Source organism: Eupeodes corollae, chromosome 1 (assembly GCF_945859685.1).
Source record: "Eupeodes corollae chromosome 1, idEupCoro1.1, whole genome shotgun sequence".
NCBI lineage: Eukaryota > Metazoa > Arthropoda > Insecta > Diptera > Syrphidae > Eupeodes > Eupeodes corollae.
Window position 1 is genome coordinate 196,963,211 of NC_079147.1, and position 19,450 is coordinate 196,982,660.

Genomic DNA, 19,450 nt, shown 5'->3' on the forward strand with positions numbered 1-19,450 from the left:
ATGCGTTGACTTGAATCCATCTGTTCTGACGGGTAGTTAAGAAAAGATTTTTGGTATATCGCATTGCTACAAGGGGACAATAATGACGATCGTGCTTATTATTGCTGATTAAATATGCTTTTTTTCCATTATGGTTTATTTTCACAACGAAATTTAAAGTGTTTTTTTGGTAGTGTTTTTACGTTAGGTAAATTTGGTTCTAACATCTTTTAAGTTTAATATTTAAATTGTTGTTTGTTTTTTTTTTTTGTAATTGACGAAAAACCTAGTTGACAAATCGTGCCCACCCTATTCTACGAGATCAAAGCCTTTTCTAAGATTATGATCAGAAAACCCTTTACAAAAAAATTATATTGGCAACACATTCATACATTTTTTGTGTTTTTGACATTAATACTTTAAATATGAAAAAAACAGTAGAATTTATTATTTAAAATTTTTAAAAACACGAATTTGTATTTTATTTTATTGTTGTATTTTTGTACAAAATAAGAAAAAAGGAAAATAAGAGAAAAACAACTTACACTATCAACACAAAAATAAAATCATTGAATTTCATTTAAATAAATTTTAATTTTTAAATAAATTACAAAAACAAGTTTTTTTTGTTTGCATTGTTAAATTTATGCAACTACTTAATAGGAATATCAAATACCAACATCTTTTTTAAGCTTTGAATACAAAAAAAATCACTGGTCAACAAAGTATGCTTTTTTTAGATAAGCAAGACCAAAGTTTTGAAGATTTTGAGGATGCTGTAGAATTTGAATTGGCGAATAAGAAAGTTTACAAATGTTTCAAAATTTTAAATATTTTAACTTAACTTTTTAACAAGATTTATTTAAGTTTTTATTTTTAAACGATAAAATATGAACATCTTTTCTCGCAATGGAACAATGCATTTATCAAATTTGTATTAGCGTTCAGCACCACAAAACTTTCGACAAAAGCAAGGGCCTGGTTTCAGTGACAGACAGAAAAAAAACAAACTTTGTTAAACGGTGTTATTAAATACAAATACATTTGTTTATATATTAAAGTAAAAAAGAATTATTAAAAGCAATAGTCTATATATTTTGTTTTGTTTTTGAAAATAACATCACTAGTAATTATTGTGTGCAGCAACAAATATATAATGTATAAATATTATTTTTAATATTTATAATAATATTTTGTATTTTTACCTTTTTAGCTTCGGTTCGGAAGAAATTGTTTTCTTTTTTTTTAAACATTTTTGTTGTCTTTACATCTACAATCTATTGCATATTCATTTATTTATATATAATTTATAATTAATTTGCATACTATTTAAATATAACAAAAGTAAGAACGCTACTTTTTGAGCACTTTGGTTAAGTATTCGTTAAATATGCTTGTTGCTGTGTGTGTGTTTTCATTTTTTTTATAATTAATTGTTATAATTTTGTTTATATATATATTATTAAATTAATTATCTTAGGGCTTTGCCCTTGCGTCAATATTATTTAAGTAATTATTTTATTTATTTAAATTAAATACAGAAACTAAAACAGGTAAAATGTCTCTAAAATGTATATTTGTAGAGGAGAAGAAACAAATAATAAATATACAAAGCTACAAGAAATATCTAAATTTAAACATCAAATTTATTTATTATTTTTCATGTGGCCATTTTCGGTGATGTTCTGTTCAGTTCTTGATTTGTACGTGTACAGCGATTGCAATGGTACATGAAGAAGTTCAACGATTTGTGTGAAATGAAGTTCTAAGCAAATAAATAGAGAAAATCAAAAATCATTCATATTTTTTAGATAGCAACAATTCTTACCATTTTCTGGAGTAATATAACCATGTCGTATAAGAAAATCAATAACTACTGGGCAACTCGTTGTTTTGAAATCTGGTGTGAAAACTTTTTCTATACATTCTGAAGCCGGAAGCAACTCAAAAGCCTGTACCTCACCATCGGCATTATGAGGTACAAAATCAATTGGTAATTCCAAATCGAACACATATTCGGTATTGGGAAATAGACCACGATCACTTTCGAAGAAAAATGAAACGCAACCGGCTGAAACTAGATTCTTAATGAGATCACTTGGAATGGACGCTTCTTCGGCTGCTTCTTTAACTGCTGTCTCGTGTATGCCATAGCCAACAGACAATCCTCCACCAACCATGTTATCCCATTTGCCAGGCCAAGTTTCTTTTGTATTCGAACGTTGTTGAAGCCAAATACAAATACCATGGGTTGGATGTCGTACATATCCATTAATATCAACACCATATTTACGAACACCAAAGAGGCATGTTGCAGATCGATCCATTTTTAGGAGACTCTTATAATCCCATGACTTGACTTCATAGTACTAAAAAAAAGAAATCAATATCATTTTGTTCCATGTAAACTAATTATTTATTTTTTTTCTTACTTCATCACGCCAACCTTCGAGAGCTGAAAAAATGTCATTGGATCGTATTTCACGTAGAATCTTGTCAAGTTTTTCAGTTCTCTCCGAATAATCACGAAATGCTGGATTCAGTTCCACAATTCCCTGAAATAAAAAGGCAAAATAAGCACAAGAATAATATCATGAGGAAATTTTGTGTATTTTGTAATAAATTACCTGTTTAGTATATTCGCAATCACGAATGCAAAATACTTCAGGATACTTAAGCAAATGCTTGGCAATATCCGATTTAATAAGGCCCACTTGTTGACCCTCAACTAGGAATGGATGAATTTCACCTTTTTGATATCCTAAAATTGAATAAAATATATTTTTTTTTATTTAAGAAAAATAGTGCGTAATAGTCTCGTAATTTTTGTTTGTTTTATTTATTCGGATTATTTTCACTTCTATCTAAAAAAAACTTCATGAGTATTAAATTCACAATAGGCTTGGGATCACTGTACAATAAAAATACAAACCAAAATGCAATGACACAACTTGGATTTCTACGTAAGACCGGACGTCAACATGGCCGCAGAAAATTATTCGCGATTAAGTTGATTGCTTTCGGTCTTCATACTGAAGGTGAGGAAAGCTCAAAAATGTAGGTTCAGAGCCAAAATAATTTGAATTTGCCATGACCAGAGCTTGACCCGCATCGGTATAAAATTATGCCGAATCAAAATTTCCTACCTCACAACAACAAACACGAACATTTTTGCTATAGATCTGTTTTGCTATCACTTACTTCCGAATAGGCCTTAAGTCATTTTCGTGATTGGAGGTAACAAAATGTAAGGTGTATTTTTTAAGACGTGTGGCTTAAAATCTGGCAAGTTGTTCTTTTTGACATTTTATAATGATTACACTTATTATTTTAAGAGGTTTGCAAATAGTGCAAATTTATTACCAAGATAATAAAGGTGTCTCTTGTTGAGCGTATTATCTTGCACAGTTGGCCTGTGGCATGGCCTCCAGGATCGTGCCATTTAACACCGCTAGACTGTTTTTAAGGGGTTATTGGAAATCGTTTCTCCTTGACTAGTTGATCTAGTATAAGGAATGGATACATTTTGAATGGGCCTTCTATTCTTTACAAGATCCCCAATTCTTCGATATATCCGACACGTGATTCGAAAAACAACGGCAGTGCGAGTACATGCCATTTAAGCAATCCAAAGCTCGGAGAGTAATATCGACGCGAATGGATCATATCGCGATAATTTGGACGATTTTTTTTTACCGCTAACGTTATAAGTTTACGATAGATTACTTAAGGTTAAAAGGGGTGACGCATCAGTAATCGGTTGTGGCAAGTATTTGGTTTGTTAAAAAAGAGAAACAAATGTCAAGGTGCTTTTCTTACAATACATTGAGAGGCTCCTTTTCTCTTCCTAGATAAGCTCTAGTTTTTCACAAAAAGAAGCGAAAAGAAGATTTGCCCCTATCAAAGTCTCCACATTAACCAATAAGAGCTGGTTTATTTTTGCAAGCAGGCGCACATTTGGCTGCAATCTTCTGAGCAGATGGACAATGATAATGAGATTTTTGGACAATTTTGTCGAGCATGGGACATTCGAAAGAAGATCTTACCATCGAAACCATTCAGTTCGGACAGAGTTAACAATTCCAGCTGTAGCTGGACGGCGATTTGTACTTATTCCTGTATAAAATTCAAATTGAACTGTATTTTTATGTCTATTATGCCCATTTTGACTTGAAAATTTGCAAATATCGAGTTCTTCCAACCCACATATACTTCAAGAGGCGGAATTGCATCCAATTTATGTAACAGTGTAGCGTGCAGTTTCATCATGCTTCATTGTTGGACCCTACATCTTCGAACTAAAGTCACACCTTTGCTGTTACTGGAGACCGTTACTTGAGCATGTTTTTCTTATCCAGAATTGAGACGTATGAAAATTTCTTTCAACTTTATGTGGTTTCAGCAAGATGCAGCCTGTTATGACAGAATCCCAATAAGCTGATATTCAGAAATTCCACATTCCGTTGTCTCTACAGTCGCCTGACCTTAATCCACCTGACTTTTTCTTACGGGGTTATTGTAAATGAGAATTCAATAAAACAAAATGAACACGTTCGAATGAACTGAAACAAGCTATTCGAAAAACCACTGCGGCTATTCCTGTCTCAATTCTCCAAGCAGTAATGGACAACTTTTTTGGTAAGATGGTGCACATGTATCAAGGAGCAGGGAGCATTTAAAATCCTGATTAATGAATTCCCCACAGTGAAGCAAAAAAGTTTCTTAAGATTGTTCTTAATAGACCAAAGGAGTGTGATCGGTGTTGTTGGCAAATTGAAACTTTAAGAATTCAAAAGCTAAAAGAACGTAGTTTCCTCTTCTGTCTTACCGAGTTTATTAAACGAGGTCGATAAGTAGAGGCCTTTGAATCTATAAAAAGAAGAAACAATCCAGTGGAACTATTCGAGACAGTCCCTATATCAATGTCCTTAACATCATCAGGTAAGCGTAATTTATTTGTTTTGCCATCTTTAGCAAGAGTTTGCCTTTCTGTCCAAACTGCTACATCAGTAGCTTCAGCAGTTTTGAAGGAAATTAGAATTCTTAAAACCGACAATACCACTCTTGTCAAAAAAAGTTGAAAAAATTATGGTATCTTCTTTTGATTGAAGAAAAGATAAGACCTATATTTCTGACGAAAATGAATCGCTTCATTATCCAAAACAAGTTCTAGAAGAGCAAATTTCATTTTTTACAGAACCACAATTTTCTTGGGTCGCGTAAGTTTGTTACAGGAAAAGAACAATGTAACTCAATTTTTAATTTCTTTAAGATAAGGAATTTGATTTACAAACTGTTTTTTGCATTTTATGATGGTACTGCCAGCCACCAATACGGGTTGAAAAGGAGGAGTAATTCGTAACATGGAAATGGAACTAAGTCGATCATTACAGTTGGCAATATGTTTACTTCATGCGAACGATTTCACCAACTTAGATGGTTCTATTTAAGAAACTCGTTAGTATTCGGGCTTGATTGGTAAGGGCATAACTGATTGTAGAAAAAACAGCCTGAGAAAATGGTACATTCAAGATGGGTCACAACTCATAATGAATACTTACCAGTGAGCCATCTGAGAATCTAAAAGTTCTTGTGGAATACATATGATAGATGAAGCGAATAACATATTTCAATTAATATTTTTCTTAAAATGGTTCCAGCAAAATTTGAAATTTCTTATTTCATACACAAAGTCTCAAAAGATGCATACAATAATTGACTGAAGCAAGCCAATACGACATAAGAGCAAAATCAAGAGATTGTCTTAAAATAAATAACATTAAATCCAAATGGAAATGTAATATTTTTTGTTTTCAAGCGATTTCAATATTTCTTTTAAACTTTATCTATATATATAAAAATCAATGCCACTTTTCGTTGTAATGTTATAACTCAACAATGCCTTCACCGATTTGGCTAGTTTTGGTCTTGAATTATTCGTGGAAGTCCAGAGAAGGTTTGTACGTTAATAAAATTTAAAAAAAAATCTTGAAAAGGTGTAAAATCAACATACAAATAATTTGTACTAATACACAAAGATTTGTTGATTACCTTGGAAATGTACAACGAAGCTGTAATAATAATTGAAGATTGTAAATAAAGCATTAGCACAATTGTGTATGAACGCACCAAATCGTGAGATACATGATTTTTTTGATCGTGAATTGCAACGTGAGCAGGAGTTAAATTCTAATGATTTACATACGTTTATTTGTACAATCGTATATAATGATAACTTTCGTTGTATCCTTGATTTTAGCGACTATTCAATCTGAACAGAAAATTGCATTGACACTTGCATCTTCGGGAATTGTTGCTACATTATTAGAAGGTGGTCGGACCGCACACTCTGCAATAAAATTGCAATTGAATGTACGGGTGATTGAAACTCCAACTTGCAATATTTCGAGAAATTCTGGTTTAGCAAAAGTTCTGCGATTAACATCAATTATTTTATGGGATGAGTGCACAATGGCGAATAAAAAATCAATAGAAGCATTTAATCGAACAATGAAAGATTTACGCGGTAATCAATAGCTGTTTTAGTGGTGCTCTGATATTGCTGTTAAGAGACTTTCGTCAAACATTGCCTGTCATTCCTCGATCAACTCCTACTAATGAAATAAACGCCTCTTTGAAGTCATCAGTTCTCTGGAGATATGTACGAAAATTGACACTGAACATTAATATGCGTATTCACCTACATAATGATGCAACCGACCATAAGTTTTGGTGAGGGCAAAATACCAATCGACAGTACCAACGGATTGATCACTTTACCGAAAAATTTTTGAACAGTTGCGTAATCTATAGATGAGTTTATTGAATGTGTTTTTCCGAATATTCTTGGTTAAGAGAACGCACCATTTTAGCACCGAAAAACAATTATATCAATGCCATTTCAAATTCAAGCGAAACTGCCACGTGTAGTCACTATATATAAATCGATTGACAGTGTTATGAATCAAGATCAGGCAATGAATTATCCAATTGAATTTTCAAATTCATTGGAACCGGCTGGTATAGCACCGCATTGCTTGAATCTGAAAATTGGTTCTTTGATTATATTATTATGAAACATTAATCCACCAAAACTGTGTAATGGCACCAGATTGGCAGTGTAAAAGTAATCGCCAAATTTGATTGAAGCTACAATATTAACTGGTAAATCAAAAGGATAAGTGTGTTTGATACCGCGTATCCCTATAATTCTAACAAATGTGCCATTTGAATTCAAAAGATTACAATATCCTGTGCGTTTATCCTTTGCGATGTCCATAAATAAGGCCCTAGGGCAAATACTTCACGTTTGTGGTGTCAATTTGGAGGAATCATGTTTTTCACATGGCCAACTTTATGTTCCCTGTTCCAGAGTCGGTACCCCAAACTTTTGTATTTATTCATGCTCAAAATGGAAAAACTAAAAATATTATTTATCCAACTGGTTTAGCCTAACCCATAAGGAGCCACCATAGTATGACAGCTTTCTCTTCTAGGGAACAATCCTTACCGTGTCCCATATTTTCCTTAGAATGATTTGTAATAATATTAAAATATTTTAAATTTACTTCCTAAAATGAATTAATTGTTTTGTTAAAGTAAAACAAAATATTAGAAACTAATATTTTTGATACTAGTGAAATATTAAAATTTAATTTTGTAAATAATATAATGAAGGTAAATGAGAAAAAAAATTTAGTATTTTCTATCTTTCAAAAGATCTTCAAACTCGGTAGAGGCCCAAAAGTTAAATCCAATTCAAAAAGTAAGTACATATTGTTAGTTAGATAGTCAATACGAAACTTTTGATAAGCCTTTCGATGAAAATTCGAGATTTTTTTTCGACATACAACCAAGGGAGGACGCCCAGCCACCCTGTATGTGGAAGTACCAATTTTAACTCTAAAAATTGAGAAGACAGCTGTAGATCGCCCTCTGGCCAAAAACATTGGATGGCCTTGAATCTAAAATTAAACTAAATACAACCCAAGAATAAAATGAGGAATAACAAATATGGACCAACCGCTTGAAACACTACTATCTCGATTAAACGAAGCTTCCACCAATCAAAGATTTAGCTCTATAATATTGTTAGAATCAATTTCATATCTCAAACTTTTGCTGTTTTATTTACATTTGTATTGTTTTCTTAGTAACCCTAGATGATTAATTATATCATATATACCGGTTCCGGGTAAGAATTGTAAATAAATATTGTATAATAGAGTGCAAATAATCTGAATAACGAAACCATATCTGTATACAGTGTTTTTTTTTTGTTTTGCAAAATTATTTATATTGTTTTTTTTTGTTATTTTATAAAACATTCCCTTATATGTTTACATGTAAATGACTCTGAATAATTTTGTAGCAATCTAACATTCATAATTTGTATAAGAAAAAACAGATACATTTAATTATTTAAAAATAACAAACATACACTGGAACTGGTCTTGAATCATAGTTTTAAATAAAAATAAACATAATAATGCTCCGTGATTGATTACGCATTTCAAAAAAATCAAAAGTTCGATTCACCCAAAATGCGTTTGTTGTTGTTTTATTGTAAAATAAGGTAAAAAAAACTCTTACATTTATCCAATATTTGCAAGAGTTTTAAGACTTATTGTCAACTTTAATTTATGTTTACATAATGAAGAAAACACGTTCAAATTAAAAGCAAGTAAATGGCAAATAACTCCTACAAAGACTCGTCAAGAAAATAGCTTGAGATTTAGTAGCATTGATTTTAATTTCCCACTTCTTAAAGAAGTTTTTAATAGCTGTAAGTGATTTTTCCAGTGAAGACATAATATTATTTGAAGGACTTACACAGTGTATTGTTACAAGTGATCATAAGTTTCGCTACATAAATATTATAGAGAATAGGACCCAAAACTGATCCTTTAACAACTCCAAAAGGGATATCCTAATAATCTGAATTGCATTTCCAATAAATTCACCAAAAAGTCTGTCCTTGAAAAAACTTTGGATGATTTTGATCAAGGATGCAAGAAATTTTTATTTATTTATTGAATTCGTTAAACAAACTAACGTTAGAACTTAAGACTAATATTACAATTATTCTTTGATTAATTAATTTACAATGCTTTAAGCAATTTAAACTGAAGTATTGAAAAAATGTACTTTAAATGTTTTACTTTTGAAATCATCGCTTACGTTACATACCAAAAAGTTATACGTGTTGTAAACTGAAACCAATTGGTTGAGGGGACTGTTTTTACCATAGTTCGATCTGCTTGATGTAGGACGTAAAGGAACTTGTCTTCTAATACTTGAACGGCTATAAAGTTTAATTGTTCTAAAATTGATAGTGATATGACTCGAGCCATTGATTAATTTTATAATAAAGCACAGCTGAATGTACTCTCTGTGTTTAGAAAGCGATGGAAGATTTATGAGTGTGAGTCTATGATTGTACGGTGGAAGTTCGAGCCTATTGGACCATGGGAAGAAAGGGAGGCAGAAGCGCATTAATTATAAGGAGTACAATCCTTCTATTCTGTCTATATGGACTGAATAAAAGGGAGCCCATATTATGCAGCCATATTCCAATGTTAATCTTACAAATGTTATATAAAGAAGTTTTAAAATATAAGGGTCGCTAAAATCATGTGAAAACCGTTTTATAAATCCGAGTGTCTTATTTGCTTTTTGATAATATAGTCATAATGATTTGTAAAAGTTAATTTTGAGTCAACAATAATACCAAGGTCAGAGAAAATAGAGAGTTTATTTTAATAAGAAGAGTCTAATTGATAATTGAAAGACAAAACATTTTGTTTGCGTGTAAAACACATTGATTTACATTTGTCTATGTTTAGTAAAAGCTTATTTACTAAACACCATAAGCGAAAACTATTTAGATCATCTTGTATTGGTCAATCGTCAAGTGAGTCAATACGTTTGAAAATTAAATTGTTTTATAATAGAAGGTAAGTCGTTAACGTACACAATAAACAGTAAAGGTCCTAAGTGGCTACCTTGTGGTACGCCAGAGTTGGTATAAAAATATGATGACCGTTCATTCCTAAAAACTACGCTGTATTATCTATTATATAAGTACGACGAAACCCAACTAACACATTTATCGTTAAAGCCTTGGTATTTAAGTTTGGAAGTTAAAGTTTTATGGCACAAATTATCAAAGTCCTTACTGAAGTCTGTGAAGGCACAGTCAACTTGTTTCAATTTTTCAAACGAATCTAAACAAAATGAACTGAAATGAAAGAGGTTAGTTACTTGTTGACTTATTTTAAACAAAACCATGTTGACTGTCACAAATTATAGACTTACAATTAAACGATATGACTTTCCAAATAATCGATTCAAATATCTTAGGGATGACGGACAGTTTTCATTTTTACTACCCTTTTTATGTATGGGTGTTATGAACGAACTCTTCAAAATTTCAGGAAAAAATAAAGATTTGAGCAATTGATTAAAAATAATATGAAGAGGATAGGATGCAAATTTTTTCAAAATATAAGAAGGTACACCATCTGGACCAGTGCTATAACAAACGTCAATCTGAAGCTTTTCGAACGATTTCATCTTCAGAGATCCAAAGACTAAATGAATTAAAATGAGGGAAATCTTGTAAGAGGGCCAATGACTCAGGCGTTTGACAGGAGTTCGCTACTTCGAAAGCATCTTTAAAAAAATTTGCAAACAAATTGAAATATTTACAGAGCCATAGCTAAGTCAAGTTCTGAAGCTTTGCGAACGATTTCATCTTCAGAGATCCAAAGACTAATTGAATTCAAATGAGGGAAATTTTGTGAGAGGGCCAATTTGCAAACAAATTGAAATTTTTTCAGAACCATGGCTAAGTCAAGTTCTGAAGCTTTGCGAACGATTTCATCTTCAGAGATCCTTATACTAATTGAATTCAAATGAGGGAAATTTTGTGAAAGGGCCAATGACTCAGGCGTTTGACAGGAGTTCGCCACTTCGAAAGCATCTTTGAAAAAATTTGTAAGCAAATTGAAATTTTTTCAGAGCCATGGCTAAGTTCGTTGTTGAAAAACATGCAGTTTGGACACCCGTCAGTATTTCTCTTACTATTGACATAGCTCCAAAAGTTTTTTGGGTTGTTTTTTATGTCGGGTTCAGTATTTAAAATAAAGTCATTATAAAGAATATCTGAATAGTCAATAATCATATTTTTTATAGCTCATTGTATATTACCAAGTCATCTTTAGATTTTGCTTCATTATATTTAATCCAGGCCTTTTTTAAGCAAGAATCAAACCATGGAGGAGATATTGCGCGGTTTTCGCAATGGTGTGGTCTCATAAAAAATTTAAAGCTGCGTGATGTCGGTCTTCTTCAACCGTTAGGGTATTGGCTGAATTTACAGTAATATCAGCATTGAGTATGTACTATCCAAGATAGTTGGGAATTCTTTTTGAATTCATAATTGCCATAAAATCGCAACTCACCAAACATCCTCTAACAAGTCAAGGACTTCTTAACCGAGAATTTTAAAAATATATTTCTACTACAAGAATACAAAAACAATTCTTGTTTTAATTCATCACAAAAAACTTAAATAATTTTACAAATTTCATTTAAAAATCGATTTTGGTTTTGGCCAAATTCCATTTAATCAACCATTTCTACAGACGATGACTCATATAACCCACTATTAGTTGTATTTTAACCTTCATTCAATAAGTTTTTGAAAGAAGAAAGTAGGACGATCCATTAATATCTATATACTACACCCAACAACTTAACTATGTAGTACTATATAATATATAGTACACCCTTAAGTAGTTCAAATGTTTTTTTAACACGTTTCTTCGACTATCCATTAAGAACGAAGGTGATTTGTAAGTTCATAAGTTAAAGAACCAAACAAAAAAAAACAACGACGATGGTGCTAAGTATGTAATGCGTCACTCTCTAAGGACACACCTGGTGCATTAATACACATACCACAAAATTTACATATTTACATATTGCAAACAAAAAATGATAAATCAATTAATTTTTTTTTGTTCGAGGTTGTGATATTTTTTTTTATTTATTTATTACAACCGTTACATGTGTTTTATCGTATCATATGTATCCTATATTGTATCGTTAAGATAATCAATGGGGTGGAATCCTTAACCTAGAGAAACAAAATCATTTAATGAGTCATAAAACGCAAAATAGAAATATTATACAAGCAAAGATAACATATCAAAGAATGAGAAACAAAAGAGTATCGTCACATAACGCTTAAATGGCACACATCACTTAATAACATTCTGGTTACCAGGACAGTAGCTAATATATGAACATTACATATTTCACGGGGTCGAATGTCTAGGAGGACAAAAGTGTAAGTATATATTAGTAAACAATTGAATCCAGCTTAATTCAAATTGTCAAGTACATTGATTTGTTCTTTTGCCGTACTGAGTGAATATGGAATGCTTTATTATACTCCGATATTTTATGTCATTTCAATATTCAGGAATTCAAAGATAATGTGCACCTTCACTTTCGTATTATGGTCTGTTTATTTGCATGTTTGTGTACAAAAAATATAGTTTTGTTTTAATCAATTAAAGAAAAAGAAATTGTACATGGAGTAGGTAGCATATTCTTTTGTGGTGCTGAACTATTTATTTCTTCATTGTTCGACACGAATCAAACTATCTCACTTCCACTCCATAATAAACATCGAAACACCATTTCCATTTAAGAAACTGCTGTCAAAACTAATCATTTTTAAATTTGGAAACACGAAAAAGATTTATTTAATCTAAACTGAGATAAACCTTTTGTGGAAACATAGCAAAACTTAACTATCTTTTGTAACGTTTTCTCTAAGTTAGTACATTTTCATTAACAAAACTAAATAATATTAACAGTAACAGATTGATTTTTTTCCCCAAGGTAAAAGACATGATTAAAACGCACAACTTATGAACGAACACAGCCATCGAGACACAAATGCAATATCAAACATACTAACATTTGAGAAGAAAATCACATAAGATCCATTCGAGACTCGTATAAATGTCAAAAACCCATCCGTAGTAAGATTCTACTTTAACCTTTATCGGTAGTATTCACAGTACCCGTGGCATGATGGTTTTTACGTTGGACTGTCACTGGACTGCCGGAGGTTTTGGGTTCGATCCCAGCCTATGCCATCTAATGTTTTTTTTCACGGGTACTGCCTCTCCAAGAGTAATTCTTTTCTCGAAAAGTGCTTTCTCAAATCAGCCGTTCGGATTCCGCTTAAAACTGTAAGTCCCCTCCATCCCCGACATAACTCGCACACAGGAATGGTTAAGGGTTGTAAGTCACTAGGTCCTAGGCCCTAGTTCTCAACGGTATGCTGCTTATATTGTTTTTGTTATTCGTGTAAAATTCTACTATACTATTAGAATTAGATTTTCTAACAAAACACGAGATATGGGACGTTTTTTGAAGAAAAATAAATTACTTAGATATAGAATTTAAATTAACGGCCAAATTTTAGGAACAGAATATGGTCTTTATTTTTTACTATTTATAAAAAGGAATTTGAATAAATAAACTCTAGAACGTACACTGAGGCGTATACGCAATTTCTTATTTTATATTTTTGACACAACTGACGCTAGATTTCCAGAGTTAGAATCTCAAAGTTTAAAATAAGGAGCTTCTGTGACTTGTGTGAGAATATTAAAACGTCGTGGGACTTAACAGAGTAATAGTTTTACTCAAGCAATTATACATTACAAATTTAACTATCTCTAGAATTTTGCATACAATATTTATTTTGGTGATTATGGTTTCCCATTTTTTACCAAGGAGTTAGTGTGCAGTTGTCATAATCTTCAGTCTACTTAACTCAGTCAGTGATGTTAAGGAAACTGGAGATCAGTTGTCATTTTGACATAAGTAGACATGACTTTATAGTTAGGGAGATTTTTCTTGACTAACTTTCCAGGCAACATTACAATAAATTTGCCTAAATTAGAAGGCAATTTTTTGGCAGCTGGCCAAACAGATACTAGAAACTTACCTAACAGCCAAGTCTCTTAAGTCGGCTGAATCTGCCCAATGCAAACGAAGTCCCTTATGTTGTCTGAACCTGCACATTCCCTTACTTTCCAGTCAAGTTAACTTGTATTAAAATGCAAGTCAGATTTTTTTATTAAACTAAAAGTGAACTCTCTTACTCAAAAATGTATTTAATCTTTGCATAATTTAAATTAAATTTTAAATTAGAAAGATTAAATGGATTTACAACCTATAGAAGAGTTTCGTTTATTTCGTATTTTCTTTGCAAACAGCAAAATTCCAAGTTTGACATGTGAAAAAATAACTAGTTGCCTTAAATCTAAACAAATCTAAATTTATGTTTAAAAAATGCAGTTAAATGCAAATAAACTCCCTTATATTGTCTTAACTTTCACAATGGCTTTTTTTAAGTCGATTGCTTTTATGACTTTTTGTTACTCTTGAATTTAGTCGTTATTATTTAATTTTTTATTGAACGCTTTTAAGACTTTTTTTTAACCCCGAAAAGTTGCTACGCTAATCGAAATATTTTGCATATCGCTATAGAAGTTATCGTTTTTGTTAGCTCATATTAGTCTAGGCCTTGACGCCCTCCATTACTACAAGAAGATCATAAAAATATACACTGTTGCGACTAATTATTCTATAAATTATGTTCTGTTCACGGACGGAAATTTAACGTTAAACGTTCAGATGGAAGAATGTAGTATGTCAAGAATTAAATGAAGAATTTTCTCATAAGCCCACTCGGGCTATTGTAAAGCATGCGGGTTCATTGGTCAAGGTATGAATATTTAGTATTTATTTATTTTCTTGATTAGCTTACACTTTAAGATACAATATCTTATTTATAGTGTAGCTTGTAAAATGTACAGTAGCTACGTACATAATTGATTTAAATTCAAGTTTTACATATTTTTACAAATTTGCGAATTTAACTTAATCTATGCATTATTAAAGTAAAGTAAACTATCTGTTGAAAGTTCTGGTGATCGGAACAAATATTTTGTGGAGGTTAAAATGTATCAAATGTCTAATGTCAATATTTTGAAAAAACTTTGGGTCATATGCAAAAAGATGACTTCAAGCTCTTTACTTATATTTCTGAGAACTTTCTTAGAGTGGTATGCAAAAAAAAAAATACAGAGACCGAGATCGATCTCAAGCTGTGAGTTCGAACTCAAAGTGTTGAGATCGATCTTTCGTAGAAAGCTCTATGTGATAAAGTTCTAGTTTTGATAAGCAAAAAGATGAGCAAACGCTCGATTGCATGAGATCGATCTCAAAAATTATTGAGGATGGGTTTTCTCTTCCTTAGTTGATAAACAACTATCAAAATGGAAGAGTTTCTGAATAATTTTGATACAAATCGTGTTCATAAAAATAAAAGATGTCAAATTGGTGAAGATCTTCGAAAATTGTATAGATTTAGTGAAACAAGTGTGCAATTATTGACAGATGAGTTTTTGGGACCAACCCTGGAAGCACGCGTTGGTGCTTTGACTCATCAAGAACAAAGATGATTTTTCTGTGTTATGTAGGAGATCCTAGAATTTAAAGCGGTGTTGGTGAAGACATTGGTGTCAATCAATTGACGATATCTAGGATGGTACAGCAAGTCCCAACAAAAATGATTGGATCATATTCCATACACTTTTGAAGAAATAGAAGAAGCGTAAAGGTTTTGGAGGAGAACGTCAATCGCAAAGTATACTACTCAATAAATGTACATGCTACGTGCGACGCGGATGAAAAATTACCAGCATTAAAGTTTTTAAAGTTTGCTGGCCAGGATCAGTCCACGACTCCCGTATTCTGAACAATAGTTTCTTATTTAATAATATGAATAATAATTCTTCAGCAATATTACTTGGCGATGAAGGGTATCGCATAACGCCATGGTTAATGACATCATTTAAACATACAAGTAACGATGCCGAACGTAAATTTAATAGAAAACTGACAAATAAAGCAACGTTTTCCGATTTTGCAACACAAAGTTCGAGTAAAGATATTATTTTTAATTCCATCCTTAATCAGTTTTTGTTTGGTCCTACATAACTTTGCAAAGAATTTAAATGAAGACTACTTTATGGATTCAAGCATACGCAAATTTTGACTGTTTTATCTAGTGCAAGTGCATACAAAGAGCTTTGAGATCGTTCGAATGTCAGAACTGTCTCTGCTCGTCTGAGTCTGAGAACTTTCTCATTATTTAGCATATGACCCTTTGTGTTGTCCAATACAACAATTACAAGACAATTTTATCTTCTACCAAGACAATTGCCCAAAGCACACATCTTGTACAGCAAGATCGTGGTTATTGTATGAATGCCCTAAGGTGCTTAAAACACAGAAAAAGTCACCTGACTTTAATGCTATCGGGTATATAATGGATGAACTGGCACGAGTTGTCCAAAAGAACTTTAGAATCATTGAGGACTTTAAGGCGAGCCTCTTAGGTGGAATGGCAAAAAATTAAGTCCTGAAGTATTTAAAAAAAATTGTTTTTAAAGAACTCAACTAAGTATTAAATAATAAGCGCCCGATTATGTGTGAAGTGTAAAATTAAATAGTTGATTTATGTTTAGTATAAATTTACTGTTTAAGGGCTTAAATTATTATTTAAAATAAAAATGTGTTTAAATGTCATACAAAATGGTTATAATGTTGTACACTCTCCATTCATTTATTCAGAGCGAAAATGTATATTTTAAGTATCAGAAGCCGTGGGAGCCACTGTAGTTAATTTTCATAACGCACAGCATAACGCTTTGATTTCTTTAAAAAAAAAAAAAACTACAATGGATCTTCCAAAAAGCATTAAAATGTTTAACGTGCATACAAAATAAATAAGGCGCGTTAGCGCCTAAAATACCCTAACGACGACGCCTCTGGTATTTAACTTAACATTCTGTTTCCATAGGAATTTTGTGGCGCACGTTTTATAAAAATGATATTTGCTTTTTCTTATCATTTTCTACGTACGTTTTTGATGTACAATTTGTTTTGTCGATAATGTGATGTGATACATTATAGGTTAGTATTTTGAAGTACATATATTCAATATTGTCAATGTTATTTTTGTGTGTAAACAAAAATTGATTTTAACGAACAACGAACTTAGTCGGTATTTTCACGTGACATTAAAATTAATGAGTGTACCCCACTTGTCTCTAACTAATATATCATAATTATTCTTAATCTATTAGAAATTAAATTTATTAAGCGATTGGGATGATAATATTAAGTAACTACCCCAAATTCTACTCTATATTTATAATTAGGTACTTATATGTTAAAATTTCCGCAACTAAATTGATGTGCGATAAAAATAAAAGAAACACATAATCAAAAAGAGATTGTCAAAACCAATTTTACCAGTTCTTATACAGTTTATTGTTTGTTAGTTCGTCGAAGCCAACACGAGTTCATTATTTTTTATTCATATCACTTGAAAACAAAATCTAGATAAAAAGTTCTGAATTCATTTCAAAGCTGAAAACTAAATCTACATAAATGTACATAGTTTTGTTGGGATGTAGTTATTTCTGTTCTTTTGTGATGGGATCTTGTGTTAAGAGCAGCCGGTTCGATTCGCGAATGCGATGCGAATCACAACCGGCCACTATCGACGGACCGGCAGGTAGAGTGACGACAACGTCGTCGACCATGTCATTCTAGTTCGTTGGGTGGGTTAGGGAGGCTAAGATGCAGAGGGAACACAAAAATATAAACAAATTATGTGTCAAAGCACAAAGAAAAAACATGTTACGTCAAAAACAGAAAAAAATATGTATGGGTGTAAAAATATGCAAAAATAATGAAAATAAAAACTGTTTGTTGACAAAAAGAAATAACCCAAAGACCAAGAGAAGAAGATTTTAAAAAGATTTGCAAAGCGAAGGCAAACGCAAAGGTAGAGGCAAACGAAAAACGAGATGAAAAGTGTAAGAATGATCGAAGGAGATTTCTGCAAAATCTGAATCTTAACAAATCGAAATCTTCCTTCTTCTGCTGCTACTGCTGGTGCTGGTGCTCGAGTTGCTCGACGCTCGTGCTGCTTCTTCTTGTTGTCGTCTCCGTCGACGTCTTCCGTTCGCACTACTCGTGCCACGGTGTTCTTTGAATATAAATTCCCCGCGCCCCAAATCAGAAAAAGAATAAGAATACAACAAAAAACAAAAACGGTTACCTTGATTCCATTAGATGATACATTCTACCTACTTAGTTCTGCGAGACACATATTCATCTCAAACAAAACGTAATGACGACGAAAATGATTTTGATTTCATAATCGCATCCACTCAAAAAACCTCCAAGAAGAGGAGACGATAATATTATTAGTTCAATGAAATCACTTATTATGAAATAATATTCTTGTTTGATTTATTTTTATATATATGTACCATGTATTTAAATGAATAGGAATTCATTTTTCACACACAAGAAAAACTTGGGACAAATCGATAAGACTCGTTCTCGTCGACGACGTCGTCGGACGTTGTGATACATTAGAGGATGAAGCTTTTTTAAGAAGAGACGAGCGAGTGAGCAAGCGGGCGATGGCAAATCAAGGCAAGCTAAGAGGATGGAAGCTGATGTTGGTCTTGGGTCGGTCTTGGGTGGTTTAACAACAACAGCAACAAAAATAAGAACAATAAAGGGCGATTTCATTCAAATGAGAACAATCAAGAACCCGGCTGTTTAAATACATCTTTCTGGTCTTATTGGCAAACTTGGCAGAAAAAAAAAGAGTTAACAATCAATTATTATAGTCGTACCTATGCTGCTGCGTCCAAAAGGAGACACAAGAAAACAACAGAGGGCAGAAAAAAAAGAGTTCCATCAACTAAATTCCTTTGCAATTACTCACCGGCTAGATAGAAGTTATTAAATTTTTGTGCAAGTCTAAATAGTCTTGACAATTTAACATCACTTGACGCCATTTGATTGGTTTTGAATTAGTTTTGAATTGCTTTTGATTTGATTAGATTAGATTTATTGTTCTTTTTTTGATGTGATATTTGGGGTAAGTTTATAAAAAGTTTGAGATTTGTTTTTCTTTTTTTTTCTGGGGTGAATAGATTTATTGCTCCTTTTTTATTATTTGAGTTATTTTAATTTTTGAGAACAGAGGAAATATAATAAAGAACTTTTCTATTTGAAACACACAACCAAATAACGATACAAAAACGAACCGTAACCAACGACCACTGACGATAAATTGAAGAATAGCAATAGGAAAAAATAGCGAAATATCATGCACTAGTCGAATGAGAGAAGAATGAAAATAAAATTACAAAAAAAAAATAATAAAAACAAAATTTATTTTTGTTTGACATTCGCTTTTCAATTATTGTGAATTTTGGCAAAGTATGTGCAAGAGAGAATTGATTTTTGTTTTGATGGTAGATCACAATAGGTGCTAATAAAA

At 31.9% G+C, this 19,450-nt stretch overlaps 1 protein-coding gene across 1 annotated transcript; it reads right to left on the reverse strand.

Moving 5' to 3' along the window:
- Positions 1-397: 397 nt before the first annotated feature.
- LOC129941790 (uncharacterized) lies at positions 398-19,264 on the reverse strand. Its single transcript, XM_056050515.1, has 5 exons — positions 18,890-19,264; positions 2,607-2,740; positions 2,412-2,534; positions 1,808-2,348; positions 398-1,744 (listed from the first exon to the last, which is right to left on the reverse strand). Exons 1-5 carry the CDS (start codon positions 18,960-18,962, stop codon positions 1,626-1,628), a joined length of 990 nt encoding a protein of 329 aa, XP_055906490.1. The 5' UTR covers positions 18,963-19,264; the 3' UTR covers positions 398-1,625.
- Between the last annotated feature and the right edge of the window lie 186 nt (positions 19,265-19,450).